The sequence below is a fragment of the Sceloporus undulatus genome, chromosome 2 (assembly GCF_019175285.1).
Source record: "Sceloporus undulatus isolate JIND9_A2432 ecotype Alabama chromosome 2, SceUnd_v1.1, whole genome shotgun sequence".
NCBI lineage: Eukaryota > Metazoa > Chordata > Lepidosauria > Squamata > Phrynosomatidae > Sceloporus > Sceloporus undulatus.
The window spans coordinates 325,090,826-325,115,368 of NC_056523.1; the positions used below are offsets into that span (position 1 = coordinate 325,090,826).

The 24,543-nt window shown below is 43.2% G+C and overlaps 1 protein-coding gene across 1 annotated transcript in view; it reads right to left on the bottom strand.

Annotated features, from left to right (window-relative positions):
- PIK3C3 (phosphatidylinositol 3-kinase catalytic subunit type 3) overlaps positions 1-24,543 on the bottom strand; it is a 157,635-nt gene that overhangs the window by 6,653 nt on the left and 126,439 nt on the right. The window contains 1 exon segment of the mRNA XM_042452907.1: positions 13,068-13,193. Within this exon segment, the coding sequence (XP_042308841.1) occupies positions 13,068-13,193 (126 nt within the window).

The window sequence follows — 24,543 nt, forward strand, 5'->3', positions numbered from 1 at the left end:
AAGTGACCAGTGGGGTCCCACAAGGCTATGTCCTGGGCCCAGTGCTATTCAACATCTTTATCAATGATCTGGATGACAGAATTGGGAGCATACTTATCAAATTTGCAGATGACACCAGACTAGGAGGAATAGCTAATACCCCAGAGGACAGGATCAAGATTCAAAATGACCTGAATAAACTAGAAAGCTGGGCCAAAGCTAACCAAATGAAATTCAACACGGAGAAATGTAAGGTATTGCACTTAGGGCGGAAAAATAAAATGCACAGATATAGGATGGGTGACACCTGGCTGAATGAAACTACATGTGAAAGGGATCTAGGAGTCCAAGTAGACCACAAGTTCAACATGAGTGAACAGTGTGATGCGGCAGCTAAAAAGGCCAATGCAATTTTAGGCTGCATCAATAAAAGTATAGTGTCTAGATCAAGGGAAGTAATAGTGCCACTCTATTCTGCTTTGGTCAGGCCCCACCTGGAATATTGTGTCCAGTTCTGGGCGCCACAATTCAGAAAGGACATTGAGAAACTGGAGCGTGTCCAAAGGGGTGGCCGATACACCAGCAGAATCCCTAGACTGTCCCTAGCCTTTAGGGTCAGGTAAATACACTCGATATAGGACGTCTGTCGGATGTGGTTCCTGGTGAGGGACACGGTGTTCCTATGTAGCAAGGCCACACACACACACACACCCCCGCCCACCTAACCTGTGCTGGTCCTTCACCGAGAACCCGGCAGGCAGGGCCTGAGCCCACACAGCGTCTCCTTCAGGCCCAAGCCAGGTCTCGGTAATGCAAGCCAGATCACACTTTTGATCCTCCAGCATATTGTGGAGGATGTGGGTCTTGTTGTTTACTGATCTGGCATTGCACAGGAGCAGCGACAGGGTTTGTGGCACGGTTGGAGCGACCCTCAGGTCCCTAAGGTTGGGAGGGGAACAGGAAGGAGAGATAGATATGATGCATTGATCTCTCCTTCCCCTGGAACGCAAGTCCCTTCTCCCACCGCTATATCTCCCCCTGCCCCACACTACCTCAATAGGAGCTCCGCTCTTAATGAGGTTATCCCTTCCCTCCCCGGCACATGCATCCCCCGCATCCCCAACCTCCCCCCCCACCCCTCTATGGCCATTAGAAGAGCAGAGGTTAGCCACCCCAGGCATCCTCTGCTCTCGGGCTAACCCAAGCCTCCCTAACCCAATAAAAGCTGCGCAACTGCGCAGTTTTGCAGCAGCGGTGCTCCTCAGTCCGTGGGCGGCACTCCCGGGGCGGTGCGCAGATGCGCACCTCCGACACCCCGGGAGGAGGCCTCCCGGCAGAAGGCGCAGCTCTGGCAGCGACGGTGGTCCGGCGAGGAAGGCGAAGGGGGCGTGTCAGGGAGGGTCCAGTTTCCCGGCGTTTATACCCGCCGCTAAGATGATACTATCGCAGGATTTTTTCTGTATGTTTCTCCAGAGGGGGTTTGCCACTGCCATGCTCTGAGGCTATGAGAGTGTGACTTGCCCAGTGGGTTTACGTGGCTTGAAATCAACCCCTGGTCTTCAGAGGTATAGTCAAACACTCAAACCATTATGCCACACTCTCACACTAATTATACCCATCAGCATTACAGTGGGCCTTTGGTATCCACTGGGGTTTGGTTCCAAGACCCTCTGTGGAGACCAAAATCCATGGATACTCAAGTCCCATTAATACAATGGCATGGTCAGTTGGTGTTCCTAATATAAAATGGCAAAATCAAGGTTTACTTATTGGAGTTTATATATTTTTTTGAATATTTTCAAGCTCTGGATACTTGAATCCATGGATAAAATATTCATGGATATGGAGCATGGACTGTCCTTTTTGCTGATCCATATCTGATGAGCAATTCCTTTGAGGTTTAGACAAAATCTCAGAACTGATTCCTTTTGTAAGTGTGAGGTCTCTCTGTTCATCCACCTGCCTTTTCATCAGCAGCAATTACCCATTAGCACCCTGGAGAGTGCCTTAAATGTTCATTGGCCTTTTTGCTCTACAAAAGTATAGCAACTACCATGTAGAATCTCAGCCTACATTTTCATTAGAAGCAGAATCCACTTTGGTGTGGCGTGGTGCTATGTAGCCTTTAAGGTTGCAATGTCTACTATGTACGTGTGTGGAAGATGCTCAGAAAAATCTTAAAAGGCTGGGGATAAGAGTGTGTGTCAGTAGGGACAGCAATTCCCATGGTTCAGGAGTGAGGTGGTGTCAGGATCCTTCTGGGATGCTGGGTCACACATAATTGGGGTGGGGAAGTAACAGGTAGGATCATCACCCACTGTAAATTATCTTAGTTGACTGATTGCATTTAGTCAAGTAAACAATTAATTACATCTGCATAAATTTGCATATGAATAAAATGATGATGCTGGAAAAAAGAAACTTCACTTGTTTTTTCAATTATGTGTGTAGATCAACCCCATCTCAGGCGAAACATTTCCATGTATCTGACATGGGGGGGGGTGTTCACACTACTCTTAATAAGGTGCCTGCTACTCACAGTTTATCCAAGTTCTTTATTTAATAATCAACCTTTTCTTTGATTGCATCTTAAATTAGGGAAAAGGTCATCTTTCTAATTGAATGGAAGTGGGTTCGTTCTATGGTGTTGGAAACACATAATAATGTAATTTGCATAGGTCACAAAATCCAGTTTTCCAGCAGAACTCTCTCAAGCCTAAAGAACAGGGTAGCCTCTCATCCTGCACACAGACTCACAGGCATAGGGCTCTAGTTGGCAATGTGGGGCAAGTGAAGTTTTTCATTTTTTTGGACTATATCTTCCAGAATTCCCCAACCAACATGGGCACTGGTCATGCTAGTAGGGAATTCTAAGAGATGTAGTAACATTTCTGTACTGTGGATGAGAGTTATCACACCACTGTAAAGGCTCTGAGATGTTTGTACTGTACAAGATGTTTTACGCCTAAGCCTGCCTCACTCTCTTTGTTGTTGTAATGTTGTGTGCCTTCAAGTTGTTTCTGACTTATGGTGACCCTATCATGGGGATTTCTTGGCAAGCTTTGTTCAGAGGAGGCTTATTGTTGCCTTAATACTCTCTCAGTATCAGAGGAAAGCAATGGCAAACCTCCTTTGAACCTTGCCAAGAAAACACAATGATAAATTGTCTTTAGGGTCACCGTAAACTGAGATTGAGCCCAAGGTCACTCAGTGGCCTTCCATGGCTGAGTAGGGATTCAACTGACTGCATGGGTTCAATTTGTAAAATGTACTTCAACCAGCTAAGATGTACATCCTTAATTTTTAATTATAACTAATTGCTAGGTCAATGTCAAAGTTGTTGTTGCCACAATAACAACATCCAGTCTATATTTGATGACATTCCCCATTTGCTAACTTCTTCTTGGCTAATTTCTGACAGATTAAAAGTAAAATGTGAAAGCCTTTTTATTATCTCATTCACCTGCCAGAGTATGGAAAGTTTCTCTATTGGACTAGGACTCTGGAAGACCGTAACTGAAATCCCAATTCAGTCATGGAGAATCACTGGGTGATGTTGGGCAAGTCATCTGCCCAGGTATATCCAAGATCCTCTCCTTGCCTCTTCATTATTCCACATGAGCTAGTGTGTTTCAACCTTGTTGGTACCAATATGCACACCATAATATTTGTTATTTACCTTGAAAGACTAGCCCAAGATCATCCAATGGGTTTCCATGACTGGGTGGGCATTCTAATGATGGTTTTCTGTAGTCAAACCACTACATCATATTGGCTTTGGCTCCAGCTTCTACTAAGCTGTAGTGAGAGTATGGGCATGATCATAAGAATCTTTCCCATCCAAATGCCACTCTGCTGGAGTGAGGATACTACCAAACATGTGGAAAACACCCATAGATTTACACATTCTTATGTAAGTTAAGATACTAGCATGTGCACCAACATGTTGAGGCCCTTCCAACTCTATGATTCTGACACCCGGGGAATGTAGCTTCCAAGACTATGTGTCTTGGCACACATATATGAGTGAAGGACATTTATACGAAGTCAGCTCTTTCGTCTGTCAGGGTTTATCTTGAAATATTTTTGACTACAACTCCCATCAGCCCTAGATAGCATAATCAGTGGTGAAAGATGATGGGAGTTGCATCCTAACCACATCTGGAGGGACACAAATTCCCTACTCCTGGTCTATACCATCATCTCTGGATGGCAGTGTGTGACTCCCAAATTGAGCAGCAAGGATGCTTCTGTATATTGTGTCCTCAAGTAAGGGCATACAAGCCTTGCTTTGGAGCTTACACTGGCACCACAAATCCAAGAATCTCTAGTTTTAATTAGGTCTGAATACCTTGAAGGCACCAGATCCTGTTTGATTTTGGGAGTTAAGCAAGGTCAGCCGTTGTATGGGAAACTACAAATGAAAACCAGGAGCTGTAGGGTACATTCAGCGGAAAGCAATGGCAAACCACCTCTGAGTATTCCTTACCTAAGAAAACCATATAAAATGCATGGGGTTGCTTTAGTCAATAGGAAACTTCAATATGCAATGTAACAAGTTTCACACTGAAGGTTCCTTCCTCTGATATAAGACAACACTCCCACACACCACTAGCTTTAGTGATTCAAAGCATGTTCCTGAGCAGCACAGCAGCTGGCTTGGAGTGCCAATCTGATTTAAAAAGAAACTTTCCTGTGGCTGGTGCTCTGTTTCTTTTTCTTCTTTTTTAAAGGCTACATTATCATGCAGATTGGTCTCCAATGGGAAACTGTCAAGGATTGCAGTAGCATTTAAAATAAAGCACCAAAAAGCCACCTGGAAAAAAAAGAGTAAGAGCTCAGCGTTGACACTTCCCAGTTAATTAAACTTGATATCCATCAGTAATAATATATATTTACTTTTGCAAAAAGAGGCTTGTAAACTGCAGGGGGTGGGGAAATAATTGGGGCTGTTGCTTACACTTGTTGAGATAAGAGGGTTTAATAATGCCAGCTGTTGAAGAAACCATCATATTTCATTAGCTTGGTGTGCTAATTTACACAAGAGTTAAAGCAGCAATTATTCTGGCCCTTAATTAAAAGACATTTGGGGAAAAATGGTGTCTGGAATGCTGTTTATGTCCTACTCATGTGTAAGTTCCTCTACAGATGTAGTTGGATATTTCCCTCTGCTTCTTCTTTTTGTCAGATGCAGAACACCTGCATTCAGTTTAAGATTGCAGAAGCAAAATGGCACCCGAAGTCCCATTGTGCTTATTGATGTATATATATATACTTTGGATACACATGTACATTCAGGGTCATCTTTGAGTGTGCACTACTGCCACTGAGCTTAAGGGTTGTGTAGTACATTCACTGCATGACTCTGCATAAGAAAATTTATGTTGTGCAATTCTAACACTGGATCTTGGCCAGGCATATGGGGTGGGGGGAGACGGATGCAGTCTCGAGATAACATTTTGGAAAACCGATTTGAGGCATGGTTGTAGGACACTGAATCATTGCCTGAATGTACCAAGTGAACCAAAGGATGGACTGTCTTGCAGACAGAAATTAGGAAAGGTGCGGCCAACTGCAATGGGTTTGTGAGCCAGTATTCTGGAGATCACATGGACAGCCAACAATCCAAACAAAATGGAAATGGCCAGATGCTGACTTCAGGTTTTGAAAAAAAGTGGATATTTTTAAATGTTAATAAACAGTATGTATGTCTGTCCTAGAAAACCAGTGAATTAACTAGTGAATTTAATAGACATGACCAACTTGAGCCATTTCATTGTGTCCCAGATGCTGGGAATCACCGTCAGGAACCAGGGACCATACAGAGAAGAGAGTGACCTCCTGGAGCCCTACCACACCTGACTCACTTAAAATGGTCCTTCAACGTTCCACAGGAGGGCAGCTCTCCTCTCCTGAGTCTATACAGAACAGGCCTCCCAGACACATTCATTGGAGCAGTTCCTCCCCAGGGGACCTTTAACCAGAAGCTCTCAGCCAAATAGCTGCCCAAAGGACTTCTTCCTAGCCTCCTTGAGAGGCTATAGGTGGAACCTTCTGAAGTAAATTGTATGCATTCCATGTGTCTGGAGATATCTGTTCTTAGTTTTTGTGCAAGGAGTTGTCTGGTATGTGCTAGCACAATGACCCCTCCCTTCCACCCAAGCCTTCTCCAAAGTACCGTTTGATGGCTGGGGAAGGGTGCTGAGTGCCTGGGCAGCATCTGGAAGTAAAAAGCAGGCCTCCCTCTCCTAGACCTTTAGAGGACTGGCTAAAGATCCAAGAGGGGGAAGACCACTCTTTGTGCATTTACTTAAAAGTGAAATTAAGTCTCCTTGAGGCTTCAAGATGAGGTAGTTCAGCCCCCCACCCCCTTGGTTAAAAATACAGCATTTGGAGAAAGTCTGGAGAGACTGAGGGCCACAGAAATAGTCTCAGGGATTGCATGGGAGGACCATACTTTGCCCATCTCTTAATTAGGGAACCACAACTTTTCATTCTTTGATATCTAGCACTCTATTCTTCTCCAGTTAAGCCTTATTTTCACAGAGAAGTGGGAATAAAGGACTGATGCCCAGAATCACTTGCCCTGTTACAGCTGGCATATTCTGGGCACCAAGTCTTTCCCCTGTTATGGCTGTGCCAGTCCAGCTCAAGGAAAAGAACTGGAAAGGGCTGTCATATAAGATTGCTAAAATGAAAACAGGAGATGACCTTTAATGCAGGGGTGAGCAACTGTGGAAGGGTCAGGGGCTGCAAGAGACCTTGAAGGGTAGAACCCCTGCTCCTCGAAAAAATAATAAAAAATCAGCTGTTTTGCCCACCAAACTCTCTCAAGGGCAAGGGGAGTGAGATTTCCACCATGTTTTGGGGCCTCCCTGGAGCATTTTAGAGCTCAGGGTGGGCCCATAACATGCTGGAAATGCTCCCCCCTCCAACTACAATATATTTGGAAACATTTAAAAATATATCTAACCACTGGTTTACAATTTATTTTGCCTCCCTCCCTCCCAGGGCGCCTGGCAGGTGGGAATCGGGGGCACTGCGCTCCAGTGGTTCCGGTCCTACCTCTCCGGGAGGTCCCAGATGGGCAGCTGGGAGACGTGTGCTCCGATGAGCGGGCCCTTAAAACTGGGGTCCCTCAAGGGGCCATTCTGTCTCCCATGCTATTTAACATTTACATGAAACCGCTGGGAGAGATCATCCGGAGACATGGGCGCGGGTTATCAGTACGCTGATGACACCCAATTATTCTCTATGTCTCCACTGATGCAGTGACTGGGGATGGCGTCTCTCCTCTCGTGGCCTGTCTAGAGTCAGTAATGGGCTGGATGAGGGAAAACCGACTCAAATAATCCAGAGAAAACGGAGGTATAGTGAGAGGTCTTCCCGGTCCAGGTATGGCGGTGATTCCACCCTGTCCTGAATGGGGTCACGCTCCCTGTGAAGGACTCCGTGCGCAGTCTGGGCGTGCTTCTTGACTCGTCGCTTCACACCTGACTGCTCAGGTGAATGCGACGGTCAAGAGCACCTGTTATCAGCTTCGGCTGATTCGCAAGCTGCGCCCATACCGGGCCCAGAGGGACCTAGAAACTTTTGTACATGCCGGGTAACTTCGAGACTGGATTTCTGCAATGTAACTCTACAGGGGCAACCCTTATACCAAACTCAGAAGCTACAATTGGTGCAGAACATGGCAGCCCGGCTGGTCACTGGTGCCCCCAGGACCACCACAAACACCGGCTTTAAAAGATCTCCATTGGCTGCCCATTCGCTTCCGAGCCCAATATAACGTGTTGGTAATTACCTATAAAGCCCTAAATGGCTTGGGCCCAGGATACCTAAAGGACCGCCTCTCCCCATACATTCCGCCTCGCACCCTCAGAACATCTGAGCAGCAGCTACTGAAGGTGCCTGGGGCCAGGTTAGTCTCCACGACTCGGAGGACATTTTCCATAGTTGCCCCAGCCCTTTGGAACGCGCTGCCCACTGAGCTCCGCTCGTCCACTACCCTGGCCCAATTTAGGAAGGATCTCAAAACCTACCTATTCCAGCAGGCATTCCCCGAATAAATATCCTGTGGGCCTCCCTCCTCTTTTCGTGGCCAAGAGGCTGGGCTATGGGGCTTTTTATTGTTGCCTGGCTTTAACTGTGTGTTTTTAATGTTCATTATTGTTGAATGATTTTAACTTGCTGTGAGCCGCCCTGATCGTAGGAAGGGCGGCATATAAATAAAATTTTTATTATTATTATTATTTATTAAAAGGCTATAAAAATAGCCTCATTTTGCCTACCTCTGCTTTAATGGTTGGATAGAAGGGGGAATTTCAGCAGGTGCTGCTTGTCACCGGGTAGCATGACAAGCAACACCTGCCAAAATTCCCTTTTCTACACAGCCATTAAAAGGTCAGAAACCCCGCCAGTTTTCAGTATGGCAATCCTACTTGTGCCACATCTTCTGTATGTCAGCTGTAAGTCAAGAAGAGGGAGAAACAGTGCTTTTCACAGGTGTCGGTACACAGGAATTGTGTGTGCATATGACAGAAAGGATTCCTCTCTGGTCATTTTGCTCCATTTGGTGACAGGAGACTGGAAAGGACACAACGGGTAGCCAAAAGCCAACTGCTGCTTGGTTGGTGCCTCAGGCTTTTTTGTTTGCAGAGAGGCTGAAGCCAACCAAATGCTCTCTTGGCAAGGGTTGTTGAAGGCAAACACTGACTGGCTTATTTTTTATATGTTCATTTTAATGAAAAAGAAGGAACCCTGGAAAGTTCAGTCTAAACCCTGGTCTCATTGCCATGAGCCAGGGCCAGTCTGGAACAGAGGACAGCTTCACTATGGCATGCTGTTTTATGACTGGATCCTGTTTCCAGTTCTGTGGGAGATATTATCAGGGAAGTTTTGGAATGCTCTCTAGAAACCACTGGAGCAGCTCTTAAAAAGAGAAAGAAAGAAAACTGAAGACCTAATATGCTAATGCAATTCAACAGGAGGCAACTCTTAAAGCAAGGGTGGCAATCCTCAGACATTCCTGGGCTGCAACCCCCAGCAGTCCCAGGCAGTACAGCCAAACATGACATATGGTGGGGACTGATGTTCAGTAACATCTTGAAAGTGTCATGATTCCCAGCCTTGGTTTAAAGACTTTCAGTAACAGCACAATGCAGCGTTAGGTACACATCCAGTTTTTGAACTGCTTGCAAAAGGAAGATGGGGAAAGTTACAAATGAGCAAGCTCAAGAAAGAAGTTTTTCTTTTTCTAAAAAAAGGAAACACAAAAATGGATGACCAAGATCAAAACTGTAAACTCTGATTTATTAGTCCAACCCAGAAAACATATTACTGGCAAAAGAACTCTGAGAAATGAGGAGGACCCATCATCAAGGTCTCAAGAAGGAACACCTGCCATCTTCCTTTCTGGAGGGGAGAAAGTAAAAGGCTTTGGATGGTCATTTACCCACTTAGGATCTAATTAACTGTCTTCAGTTTGTCAAGGCAAATTAAAGTGAAAGAGAGAACAGGGGAACACAGCTTGCCATCAGTGTCACCAGGAGTCCCCAAACTGCTGTGATGTTATGCTCAGAGGGTTTTGCATGGTACACTGCAATGTACATATTAATTTATGTTGTTTTTTTTAAAAAATCACATTATGCTTTTTAGGTTTTTTTTTCTATTTATAGTTTAATTATATTTTGGCCTAGATCCCACTGACTGGCCCCAATTAGAGTCGACCCACTGACTGAATGGTTGAAAAGATAGTGAAAAGTGTTGAAAAATGACCTGTTAAAAAGTGAAAAGGATTTACATAGGTAAATCCCAATGATTCAGTGGGTCAACTCTAGTTGGGAAATACAATAGGTGTTAAGCTATTGGGTTTTGAATAAATAATAATAAATGATAAAATTTTTATTTGTATACCACCCTTCTTAAAATCAGGGCGGTGAACAGCAATTATACAACAGTACAACAATAAACCATACAAAATTAATTAAAACAGTTCAATAAAAATAATAAAATTTCATGCCGGCAAAACAATGCTGACGAAGTGGGGGGGGGGGGGGGGGGGGGGAGGAAGTATTCTGGACAGGGGTAAGCCTGCTCGAATAAATAGGTTTTTAGCCCCTTCCTAAATTGGGCTAGGGAGGTGGCTGAGCGGAGCTCGAAGGGCAGCGAGTTCCAGAGGTTGGGGGCCGAGATGGAAAAGGCCCTCCTAGAGGTGGAATTATATTTCCCTTCTGGAACTCTTAACAATAGCTGCCCTGATGATCTGAGTGTGCGGGGCGGATTGTACGGAGAGAGGCGGTCCTCCAGGTACCCTGGGCCCAAGCCATTTAGGGCTTTATAGGTAATAACCAACACCTTGTATTGCGCCCAGAAGCGAATAGGCAGCCAATGTAGGTCTTTAAGGACTGGTGTTATATGACTGGCCCTGGCAGTGCCAGTGACCAGACGGGCTGCCATATTCTGCACAAGTTGCAGCTTCCGGGTATGGTACAAGGGTTGCCCCATGTAGAGCGCGTTGCAGAAATCCAAACGAGAGGTTACCAGGGCATGTACAACAGTTTCAAGGTCCCTCCGGTCAAGGTAGGGACGCAGCTGGCGTATCAGCCGAAGCTGATAACAGGTGCTCCTGACCGTCGCATCCACCTGAGATGTAAGGTGGAGCGACGAGTCCAGGAGCACCCCCAAGCTGCGTACAGAGTCCTTCACGGAAAGCGTGATTCCGTTCAGGACAGGTGGAACCCTGGACCGGGAGAACCTATCACAAGTACTTCCGTCTTCTCTGGATTCAGGCTGAGTCTGTTGTCCCTCATCCATCCCATTACCGACTCCAGACAGGCCACGAGAGGAGAGACGCCAACCCCGGTCACTGCATCAGTCGGAGACATAGAGAAGACTATTTGGGTGTCATCAGCGTACTGATAACACCGCGCCCCATGTCTCCGGATGATCTCTCCCAGCGGTTTCATGTAAATGTTGAAAAGCATGGGAGACAGAATGGCTCCTTGAGGGAACCAGATGTAAGGGCCCTCTTATCGGAGCAAACATCTCCCAGCTGCACCATCTGGAACCTCCCAGAGAGGTAGGAACGGAACCACTGGAGCGCAGTGCCCCCGATTCCCACCTCCACCAGGCGCTCCAGAAGGATACCATGGTCTATGTTTTTAGTTATATGAATTTGTCAATACATTTTGACTTTTGCAAGATGGCTTGAGTCCCAGGGTAGGGCAAAAGGCAAGATATAAACAAAACAAAACAAAACAAAAAAAAAATAAAAATACTAATTAGTGGAAACTAAGCAGCAACCAGGACTTAAAACACAGCTGCAAAGAAGGCAGTCAGTTGCAAACACAGAAACTGGCCCCAATAAATCCATCATCCCCAAGTCTGGCAAATCAGCTTAATATTATGTATGAATCTATTGGTACTAAGATGACACATAACCCAGATTTTTCTGTAGCTTGTCAAAGGAGTTGGACAGAACATGTAGTTTTGGACTCTTCAGAATGGCACACTGTCACCAGGTTCCCTACCTAACAGCAACAATGACTGAAGTAAAAACATTTCTTATACCACATATGTCAGCTGTTTGAGACTCTTTTTGCAGTTTTAATGACATCAAACTGGAAATCCATAGCTAGGAAAAACTTGCCCCCATCCCCCCACCCCTATACAACTCCAAATTTCCCTGAACTAGCATGGCTATTGGTCATGCTGTCTGCAGGATTCTGGGAGTTATAATTAAAAATGTATTTCCTCCCAGGAATCTGAGAAAATTCCAGTTTGTGGCAAAGGCTTGGAAACAACTGCCATAAGTTGGACAAGCAAAAGAAAAGTATATTATTAATGGCTGTAATCCTTTATCGAGCAGCATAGTATAGTAGCATGCAGACCTACACCAAGTTGAGCCATAGCCTCTGAAACACATACACATCGGCTATTATCTGCTTTGTGGGACGCAGGCAGCCAGGATCACAGAAACATTTAAGTCTCCACAACCATGTGCAAACTGTTTTTAGCATCATATAGCATCACAGAGACCCATGGAGCACCCCAGTTGATCTCTGGACCTATATCATTTCAGTCCTGCTTGTGGGGAGATGCTTCTATGATCTTGCCTGGTTTCTATGAAGCTGGGAATGGTTATGCGGGGGACCTTAGATACTGTTCAGCTATTTGGTGAGGAGGGCTTTGGGTGCTGCTGTGGGGAGAAAGGAAAATCAACAACTGCGGCACCCAGAAAAGGACAAATATACCTGTAAGGAAAACCTGTCTCTGTGTATGTTCCTAGCAGGATGCCAGACACAGTATGAAATATACTGCCACAAGAGGCATGTGATTAGAGAAGCTCAGGGGATTAGAGAAGCTCAGGTAGTTATCATCACATCTCTTTGACATGATAAACAAGTCTACCTCTAAACAGAAGAAAAATATGGTAGACAACATCTTTCACAGACTGCTAGTATAAATGTCTCAGAATCACCTATCTGATCACTATTGTTTTTGTTTTGTTTAAATTTTTGAAGTTTTGGTCATAGCTTATCTGTTTTTGCCTTAAACTATGCTAACAGTGATAGAGGGAGAAGTGGTGATGGGGGACTCAACACAGAACTACAATCGAAAGGCACTTAGAAACTTTTAAAAAACTGATGGGCCCAGGGTGAGTGACAACAGATGGGAAAAAAATGGAAGATAAGTATACACCCCGGCTTGTAGGCCTGGCCAGTCAGCAGAACATACTGGGCCAGAAGTGGACTCGGGGGGGAGGGTTTGCTGTGCTGCTTTTGGGCATGGGTGCACACGTCCAAACTGATGCAAACTCCTGCTGTGCTTTTTGGAGGGAGGTTCCCCCTCGGCCAGTGGCACACAATCCCAGGCTGCCGCATTAGGAGGGGGGAGGAATGGTTGGAGGGCAGCTGTTTGGAAGTTGCCCCCCAACACCAGAAGTTGCAAGGGGCAGCAGCCAGTAGGGGGACAAGCCATGTGGGTGAAGGTCCCCCAAGAAATGGGGGTGGTTCACTATTGGAACACTAATGCAGAACAAGACAGCCACTTGTTATGATCCAGAAGAGCCCTTCTGATTTTCTTACCTGGGCAAACTTGTGGATCTGCTCCACCATAGCTGCGAAAAGTGCATGGACACTTTCATCAATCAGGCTTTGCATATAGTGCACAGCTTCTTCATCAGAAAGATCCAGGCGGAACTTGTCTTGAACCTGGCAAGAAAATAAAGCTGGTAGCACCATCTCTTTGTGGAGACACAAGATTATGAACATATACTCCATCCTAGCAAACATGTGTACTTATGAGTATTTTCCCCACTGAGTTTTCATTGTTCAGCAAGATTCTTGCAGGAAACAACTTCAGCAAGAGACTTCAAGCACTACAACCAGACTGAACAAATTTCTGCATTCTATACATGTGCTTGATGCTGTGGTTATCCTTTTTCCTTATTTAATGGACTAGAACATAACAACCACAGAGATCAAGACTGAAGACTGCTCAATGAATACATTACTTGCAAATAAAATCCATCTCTGTCATGTTTACAACAGGTGATTCCAAGTTTTGGATTAAATTCTTTGGGAGGGAGAGGGTGCAGACCAAGTATGGTCAACAACATTCCAACCGGAGGAGTGCAGGTCTTAAGAAAAGAGGCCCACATTTTTGTCTGTTTTTTTTGGTAGAGAATTTGAAACTTAATTTGTTTTTATTTATTTCAAAACCTTCTTCATCACTACATGAGGTTAAGAGCTTTTGCTCAGGTTTTGATTAATTTTGTGAACAAACTTTTCTGGACAAAACCATCATTTATACAAAAACTAAGCAATACTTAGTAAAGACTGCCTTTTAAAAAATATCTGTGTGAAATTCTGTGTGGTATATATATATATATATATATATATATGGATAAGTGATTTTTTTGTTTGTTTGTTTTCCAAAAAGTCTGAAAAATTACAGAAAAGCTCATGGCACTTGCCCATTTTCTCAGTGTCCTGAGAAACCAAGCAAGTTTTGAGTAGTCTCTGCATCTCTTGTTTCTGGGCATTCCATCTCATCACCTCAAGAGCAGAGGAGATGGCAAGTATGGCTCATACCTCAGAACCAGCAGAAAAATGACTGGCTATTAAACATGTGCTTACTTAGGGCAAGGGAGAGATTCATGCTAGCACCACCTTGGCCAAGAGTATGGTTAAGACTCAGGAAGGTATGGAACGTTTAGCTCTCATATAAGTTCTCAGTCTAAAGTGAATCTTTGTTGGAGCTATAGCTTCCCTGTGGTCTCTAGCTGAAGAAAAAGAGAAAGCCACAAGGAATAAATGAGAGGAAATGCTATTTATATGATCTCTAGCTTCATTTCAGCTGGGGATGGTGATATGGAATAAAGGGTTAAACCAAAGTCTTTTCTTGAAGGTTGATCATGCTGAAAGCATGCTGTGGCTGCTTAGTACAGAGAAAAAAGAGTCTTTGGAAAACCCTCCGGCAATATAAGGAAGGAACGCAGAAACAGCATAACAGATGACAACAACAGTCCCGTCAAAGCCATTGCTGTATGGTAGGCAAGAATTAGATTAAATGGGGATTACATTTTTCATCCATGAATTAGTTAGCTGGAGAGGATGCTACACCCGTTTTCGTTTCTTCTGTCGGCAGCCGGGGTGGTTTGAAATGCATGCTGAGAAGTGTCATGCTGTGCTTAAATACTGTGTAAGCTAAAAGCCCAGAGCCCTAAAAATAAAGAAGCAAAGAACCCAAGAACTTCCAAGCCTGCCTTGTTGGCTCCCTCAGGCAATGCCATAACTGCTCTGTATGGGGTGGGAGAGGGAAGAAGTATTTATCAAGAGCCATTCAAGGTTGCTGTGTCTTGATGTTGAGCTGATTCCTCACTATTGTTTGGTCAGTATAATCTCACAGAAGGGCAGGGAAGGGAAGTAAAATTTGGGCTTTCAAAGAACAGCAAAACCCGTCTAACCCAACTGTATACTCTGGGAAAAGACCATAAGGATTCCTGGTGAGAGCCATCATGTGTGTGTTGCTTCCTTGCCCTACCTGGCTCATTAAACCAGCCAGAGGAGAACAGGCTGAGTGGTAAGAGAAGAGGTGAATGCCTCTCTGGGGCTAGGCAGGGTTTCATCCTGCCCAAAAGAGGCTGTGGTGAGGCTGTTACTGGAAAAACAAAACTTCCCTGAACATCACTGTCCTAGACAATTACTGGCCAGTCTCCAATATTTTCTTTCTTGGCAAAATAATAATAATAATAATAATAATAATAATAATAATAATAATAATAGTAGTTTATTTATATCCCGCCCCTTGAGGTCAATCGGGGCTGCTAACAGCAATAAAATCCTGGTGCATGATGTGGCCTTCCAGATCTATGGGTTCTTGGATGAAACAGATAATCTACATGGATTATCTAGATCCATTAGGATCTAGTTTCAAGGCAACTTTGGTCATCTTGGTGGACTGTCCTATTGTTTCTGATTGACATCTCAGCAGCTTTTGGTGCCATCAGCCAATGGTATCTCCTTCAGGATCCTCTTGCTGAGATGGAACTTTGATCTAATATGCACTTCAGAAATAATTCAGTTTGACACCACTTTAACTGCTGTGGAATTCTGGGATTTATAGTTTTGTGACCTTGGGGGCTTCAGTCCTTCCTGGAGCACCACATTCAAAAGGTGGAATTCAACACCCTAGCCACTAACCAGTATTGTCTGTCATGGTTCGGTTTTGTCCCCCATCCTGTAAGATCTACATGGAACCACTGAGAGCAGGTGTCCAGAGATTTGGGATTTGGTGTCACCAGTATACTTATGATCTCCAATTTTCTCTCACACCTTTCCATCTAACTCCTAGGAAGCTGTTTCAGTGCTAAACCAAGTGTCTGTTGCCAGTAATAGACTGGATATGGGCAAACAATCTTAATCTAGACAAAACAGAGGTGTTCCTGGTTAGCCAGATGAGATCCGTCAAATGACCAACTTAGGCGCTTTATAGAGCACCCAAAAAGGGTGCTCTGTCGGCACCGCTGGTTGCTACGTCCGTGAACCGCAGTGGACAAACCGCGCAATTCCCAGACGTAATGAAAAAGAAGCTGCAAAATGCAGCTTCTTTTTGCACCAGGGAAATGGCACCGCAAGTGGCCAATGGCGCACTCGTGACGTCACTTCCATCGCGCAATGTGCAGATGCTAGGCATCCACAACGTCAAGATGGCGGCGCCCATGTAGAATGGGTGCCACCATTTTGTATACGCCAAGCGCGTACTAGGGTTAAGGACGTCCGGAAAGGACGCCCCTTTCTAACCCTAGTACGTGCCGAACACGTACTTTTTGCCCATTTGTAACGGGCCTTAGACAGTTTTAAAAAAGCTGTCAAGCTGGATCTCTTCTGGCAGGCCTTTCCTGAATAAGACTGCCTGGCCAAAGAAAGAACTATCACCCCATCACATCACATACTATATTGTCACGTTGTCCACGTTCTGTTTATTTTAATGAGATATTTTAAAACTTCGATTTTAATTGTACTAGATTTAATTCTTTTTTAAGGGGGGATATTATATTATTAATGTAATTTTGTGTAAGGATATTTTAATTGTTAAGCTGCTTTGATTGTTTTGTTACAGAAATGCAGGGTAGAAATAAAAGTTTTATTTATTATTATTTATAGCAGAAATGCAGATCATGGAATAAGGATGCACTCTTTGTTGGATAGGTTGCATTCCTTCTGAAATCTCATCTTGGGTATATTCCTTGATTCAATCCAAGAGTGTGTTTGCACGATTTAAACTAGCGCACTAGCTACGCCTGTTCCTCGAGAAGTTGTATCAGGCCATGGTAACATATGATGACTTAACTTAGATGGTCATATTTTGGCCGTGCCATGAAAAAGCATGACTCATTAGAAAAGACAATAAAGCTTGGTAAAGCAGAAAGCAGTAAGAAAAGAGAAGACTGCATTACAGGTGGATGGTCTAGGACACACAGCAATGGATTCAAACTGCAGGTGATGAGATTCCACCTAAACATTAGGAAGAACTTCCTGATGATAAAAGCTGTTTGGCAATGGAATATGCTGTCTCAGAGTGTGGTGGAATCTCCTTCTTTGGAGGTTTTTAAGCAGAAGCTGGATGGCTATCTGTTGGGAGTGCTTTGACTGTATGTTTCTGCATGGCAGAATGGGTTTGGAATGGTCTCTTATTCAAAGGGTTGAAATTGAGTTGATGATAATTAACAACAACAACAAATGTTGAGAAGTATAGTCAAGCCTAGCATTCCCTGTACTGTGGTACACTGTACTATCCATCGCCAGCAATTAACAACATTCAAATCTTTCAAAACAAAGAGTATGTGGGATGTCCTCTTTCAATAGGTTCATATGACCCACTCTGCTCAAATAGTTTTGAGAACAGAAAAACATCTCCCACCTGGAACCTTTGAACAAACTACAGCAATTTTGCTCCTGTTTTCCATACATTTTTAATAGTCTTAAATATAGGGCTTTATATATTTGAAGACAGCAAGCATGTAATGGTCTGAGCGCTGGATGATGACTCTGGAGACTACGGTCAGAATCTCTGCTCAGCCATGAAAACCCACTGAGTGACCTTAGGCAAGTCACTCTCTCTCAGCTTCATAGGAATGCACAAATTCTGTCAAGAAAAATTCATGATAGGAGTTCACCTTAGGGTCAGCTTAAGTCAGAGATAACTTGAACACACACAGCATCAGCAACAATAACAATATATTTAAACCTGATTTATTTTTATCAAGTGCTTCTCTCATGGAAGGTAGCACAGAATGGCTGCTAATGTGTTCCTATCACTCACTTTTGGTGAAGGTACAATTATAAAAGGAAGAGGAGCATTCAAGCCCAGAATGGAAGAGCTGTTACAAGGTGACAAATTGTTTCCTGGGAGTCATTGTAGGTCCAAGATTAATGAACACAAGATCCCAGTTACAAAGGAACCCAAGATGGGTAAATTCTTGGAAGAAAGTAATGCGCTGGGAGAAAGGTGAAGCTAATTTGTCTCAAGACTTTCAACATTTCTGAAATTATTATTTTGGAAGCACAAGCTAATACAACAATTGAACACACACACATCTCTAGATTTATTTAACATATAGGTATTTGCCCACTTTTTTCCATTTGTATTAAGAAGTGTCCCTTTTTGTATAATTGTTAAAATTATTAATGCCCTGCTAGCAAGCAGTATCTTAAAGGCAGAAGATGGGAAAGAAATTGAGATATAATTTCTCCATTGCTTCTGCAGAGGCTGTTACAATTATCTTTCCCACAGCATCTAATTAAATATAGATTTTAGAACATTCATAAGACCTGAAGCTGAAGTAGTTGAAGGGAGGGGATGAAAAAGCAGAACAAGAAAGCAAGTTATGGTTCCAATTTTGGTTTAAGAACCAACAAAGGAGAAGCCGATGTCGTCTAGTTGCCCAAATCGTATTTCTAGAAAGATAAGCAAGAATTTTGAGATAAATTTACAGTGTTAGCTGTACTTATTTTTTTTAAAAATAAGTCTTTATGCACATAGACTGGGAATGGGAAAATGTATCACGAATAGAACCAATCTTTCCCCCTGAGGGCCACACTGTTTGAGCATACTGGAAATGCCATCATATCACTTCTAGTCATCATGGGATGTTTTTTGGGGGGTGCTGTTCTTTTTCTATTTTCAGTGTCTTTTGGGGATTCTCTGAGGGGTGAGAAATCAAAATGACAGTATTTGAAAGTGGTGTTGGGGGGTAGCAAACTTTCCCCATCCTTGCCCTAGCAATGTTCTTGAAATTATTGCTACTGCAGCATAGTTTTCTTTCAGAGTCAGAGTTGAAGTACACTTGGCTCTCAAAGAATTTGGGACACATACATTTGCAATCAGTTCCCAGGACAAGATGCTAGTCCCTCTTTAATGGTCATTACCAAAGTCCTGACCCTCCTTCTGCCAGGAAAGCAAGACTGAGAGCCGAAACAGATTGTCCGTTAAAGCCTGCTTCCGGGTATCTTAGGAGTGCTGCTTTTATATACAGTACTGCACACTCTGCAGATGGACATCTCTCTATCCCCAGTGAAACAATGATGCTCTGAGATAGAAGCATGGTCTTTGCTCCACCAGGTGGCTCCAATATCTATGCATGCATGGAGTACAATATGATCAAGTTAATGGAGAAAAAGCTTCCCAGTCCTACTGTTAGTTCTGATTAGAATAAAGCCATTCAACCAATAACAATTGTTGTTGTGTGCCTTCAAGTCATTTCTGACTTAGGGAGACCTTAAATTGAATCTACCCCAGGGTTTTTGTGGACTTACCTAAATGCCTATTGACAATCTACTCTAGCTGGGACTAACAGCAGAGTTTAAGTCATTGGTGTAAAATCCCTTTTAGTCCTGATGATGATAGACCCACTGAATACCCTAGATTTTTCTACCTGTTGATTCACCAATCCAAAATCGATTGCATGCTTCTACTCTAGTTGGGGCTAACAACAAAATGCCAATCAGTGGCATAAATTCTCTCTTAGTTCTGACTAGAATAAATCCACTGAATCCATTAGATTTGTCTACCTGATGACTCACCATTCCAAAACTAACTGAATTCTCTATTATAGTTGGGGCCAACCAACATAACGCCAATTGTTGCATGGTAAATGAATAAGGCCTCAGACCATGACCCCATTAACCTACTCCCAAACTAAATGTACAAATGACCCACTTAGCACTTGCAACATATTAATTTGTTTTTAATGCTATTTCATCTTTTATTGTATCCATTTTATCTGCTGTACACTGCTTTGATCTATAGGAAAAGCAGTATATAAATAAATAATTTATTATTATTTTATACTGGCATGGGATGCAGGACAACATTTTTTAAAGTGATTCTTCCCCCACCCCACTCACCCTTATACAGACTTGGAAAATACAGTAACCGTGAAGACAGTAGTTTAGCCGATATGCATCAAAGCTCCCCAGGTTGTGTTCCATCACAGTCAGACTAAACCACAGATTCCCTTCAGCAACTCAGGAGATCAGAGATAAAACAGCTGAGTTCTTGGTCAGAATACACAAACACACTCCTAGCACAAAATGAACCCTTGACCAAATTGTTTGCTTTGTTGTGTCTTTCCATACAGAAGCAGCTATGTGGAGCGGCAATGGAATTATTGACATTTTGACTCTCTTTGCTTACTATTAAAATCCTAGTGGCATAAAGAGATGTGAATTAAAGTTAGGCAAAGAAACTAGTTTGAAGTCTTCTCCATAACCCAAAATTATTGCACACTTCAGCTATTCAACTCTTTGCTGGTATATTATAGCTGTTCATTTATTTTTGTTTACTTGTTTAACTTCTAGATGCCAAACCAAAGTTCAGGATCTGTTCTCCATATTATATAACACCTAGTGTATGAAGCATGTCACAGATATAAGGGGAAAAAATACTGGAATTACTTTTACTAATTTAAGGCTGTGTATGCCCCGATTTGGTTTGACTGGTTCTGTCTTGAGTCTGAAATAGAAATCTGAATTCTTGTGCCAGCACAGTGTTGTGGATTGAATGCTGGATTAGGACTCAAGGAGATGACAGTTCAAATCTCTACTCAGTAATGAAAACCAATTGGACAGTCACACTTTTTCAGTCTCAGTGGAAGGCCTGCTTTGAAGAAATCTTGACAAGAAAACCCTATGAAAAGGTCAGAGTCAATTTGGGGACACTGAACAACATTTATTTATTTGCATCCCATTTTGAAAGAAGGTGGGCTATACATCCAATAACTAACTATGGTCACCACATATAGGGTTTTAGACATAATGGTATGCCATCTGGTGAGATGGTAGCATCCTTAAATAGGGCTAACTGCCACATCATAAGCAAATAGGTCCAGCTTCGCTGCTGATGTTGCCATCCACTTTTAAAGTCTGCCTAAACTTCGGCCCTCTCCAAACGGGCCCTTTGCGGCACGTCCATGACGTGCTAGGGTTGCCTCAGGCACACCCCCCGCAACCCTAGCACGTTGTGCACGTGCTGCCGTTACGCAGCGCCTTACACACGGCGTGCATAACCGTTACGTCGCAGCCACGCAGATTCCATACGGAGCTGCGCAGATGCGATGTATATGCGCTGTATTTGGTGCTTTGCGGTGCAGCAAAAAGGACCTGCTTTTTTGAGCTCCTTTTCTGCTGCGCAGCTGTGCTGCATAATTTGTATGCTGCAGCGCAGCTGTGCAGCAGAGAGAGGTGCTGAGGAGGCACCTCTTCAGGGTGGTCTGTACTCCACCTTCATTTCAAAAAAATGCATGGAATTTGGAAATATGGTGGTCCTTTCAGGAGGGATTAACCCTGGCAAACTGCAGCATGTGTGTGTGTGTGTGTGCGCGCATGCGCGCGCGAGTGTGTGTGCACACATGCATGCATATGTTAAACACTTATTACTCTTAATAGGACGCGCCGCCCCTTGCGCTCCCATGGGCTTCCTGGCAGCTTTCAGCGTATGCTGAAAGTCGTGTATGGTACTTCCTCATATGACGTGGGCGCACTGTACTTTTCTCTATTATTGAAGTGTCTATGATGTGCATGTGCTATTTGTGTAACTAATGGAACCCCCTGCCCCTGCCATGAGTACAAACACAAAAGCTGGGACAAAAGAACAGATAGAAATCAGACTTAAATTTACCCTTAAAAGCTAAGACAAAAATATTAAGTGGAAGTAGGGGAGAGTAAGGGGCAATACTAGTGCCTAATATAACTACTGTTCTTTCATCTTTCAGGAGTATTTTAGTTTTAGTTGAGTATTCTGGATAATGGGGTGTTCATCTAGATGGCCCTTGTGGCCCCTTCCAATTCTAAGATTCTATAATTCTGTTACAACAATACAGATTAAGTATCCCTTATCCAGAATTCCAAAATCTGAAATTACTCCAAAGTCATCCACATGACATAATACTACTAGCAGAAAACCTCCCAGACCTGGAACAACTATATCAAGAAAGAAAGTGCAAAGGCAAACTTATTGTTGCACATAAAGAAAACAAAATAATGACAATGGAGACTGTAGACAAATTCAATCTAGACAATGGAGAAATAGAAGTAGTAAAAGAGTACTCATACCTGGGATCAAACATTGAAAGGAATGGGGAACGCAGTCAGAAAGTCAGAAGAGTAAGAATGGGGAAAATGGCTATGAAACGACTAGAAAATATTCTAAAATACAAAGATATACAACTGAATCATAGAAGCCACTGTACTCCCTATTACCATGTATGGATGCAAGACCTGGGCAGTTAAGAAGATAGGAAGAAAATCAATTCATCCGAGATAAGGTGCTGGAGTAGAGTGCTGAGGATCCTGTGGATAGCCAAATGGACAAACAAATGGGTCCCAGAGCAGACCAAACCATAAATCTCCATGGAAGCCAAGACAACAAAACTAAGGCTGTCATACTTCGGACACATCATGAGAAGACGTAACTCATTGGGAAAAACAATAATACTGGGAAAGGCGAAGGGAAGCAGAAAGAGAGGAAGGCCACATGCTAGATGGATGGACTCTATTAGGGAGGTCATGGGTATGAATTTGCAGGAAATAAGCAGAGCAGTGGAGGATAGGTAGTCTTGGAGATGTCTCATCCACAGAGTTGCCATGGATTGAGATCGACTTGAAGGCAGTTAACAAAACAAAACATCCACATGGATGGCTAAGATAGTGACACCTTCGCATTCTGATGGTTCAGTGTACCTTTATTTTATGCACAAATTTATTTAAAATACTGTGTATAAAATTACCTTAAAGCTATAGGAAAAAGGTGAATACAAAACATAAATTAATGCCATGTTTAGACTTGGGTCCCACCTTCAAGATATCTCATTATGTATATGTACATATTCCAAAATCCAAAAAAATCCAAAATCCCAAACACTTCTAGTCTCAAGCATTTTGATAAGGAAGACAGAACCTGCACCGATATCAACACACAAATTTGCTCAAATCATCCACAAACAGAGAGTGAGGAAGTGTCATGATCCAAGACTGAACTGGGAAGGAATTATGGTTCATTCTGATTGAAGGAGAAAGAAAAGCTGCCACCACACACTAGAAAATGCTCTTTAAAATTTGTTCCTCATGCTAACAGAGAACTAGTGAAAGAGGGGAAAATATGATTAGTTGTTCCTCTCCCCAAGTACTGTGCTTGCAAAGTGCTCATATTCTGACCCACATCAGAAGCCATATCAGTCAATCAGCAAAGTCCAATTTCCTGTCCCTCCTCTTTACCCAACAAATACCATTCTTTTTGGGGATGTTTCTGTGGGCATCTTTGTCTGGATTTCAGATCGCCAAACTGATTCAAAGTAATTTGGACCTGAATCAGCTGAACTGGATTCAGACCCAATAGAAATAGCAAAGGCAAGTACATTTCTATACTGCTTATCAGTGACTTAAGCACTCCCTAAGCACTTTACAACGTGTAAGCTAATTGCCCCCAACAAGCTGGGCACTTATTTTAGTGACCTCAGAAGGATGCAAGCCTGAGTCGACCCAATTAAGAATAGCACATATCAGACCACTTAGATTTGAGATTTGAGCTAATCCAATAGGAACATTATATAGATTGGCCCAAACTGGCCCAGTTTGGTTCAGGATTCTGTCAAGTTGCTTTTGCTCTCGTCACTATTTGTCATCAATTGGACTTCAACTTATGGAGATCTTATGACTAAGAAGTCCCTGGGCATCAACTGCCCTTGTCAGCTCTTACAAATTCAGGGCCATAGTTTTCTTCAAATGAAACAATCCACCTATTGTACAGTCTCCCCCCTTTTCAATTACCTCCACTTTACCAAGCTTTACCCCATTTTTACTGAGTCACATAATCTCATGAGATATCCAAAATATGATAGACCCATTTTAGCCATCTTGGTTTCTAGGGAGAATTTGGGCTTGATTTGTTCTAAGACCCTTTACTTTGTCCACGGTATCCTCAGAACTCTTCTCCATTTCAAATGAGTTGTTTTCCTTTCTGTCACCTTTATTCACTGTCCAGTTTCATAACCAGAAATAAAAAATTGGTTGCACAGACCTAATCTTAAGCAAGGGAGGTTGCTCCACACTTGGGAATGAGGAAGTAACACAAGTGTATAGTATGCCCTATCCATCAGGGTCAGTATTTTTTTTTTGCTGTCTGAGACAAAGAACAAGATGGTACTTTTCCAATGCCAACTGTTGTCTTTCAATACTGGCAAGGAGACACCAGTTAGGATTTGTGTTTCACCATCCTCTGTCCTTCAACAGAGAGAAATAGACAGGCACTTCAGAGGAGCAGCCAGGGCTTGCAGCCTAACTCCTTTTCAGTAGCCAAATTAAATTATGAAACAGTTTGTATGAAAGCCACCACATTCAAAACATGTGGTACTGCCTTATTCCAAATCCAGCCATTGGTTCATCTGGTTTTGGGGGGTTGCTCCTGAAAGCCGGTGGCTAAGCCTTAACTTGGGAACCTTTCTATAGCAAGCAATAGCAAATACATTTCTGTACTGCTTATCAGTGAACATATGCACTCCCT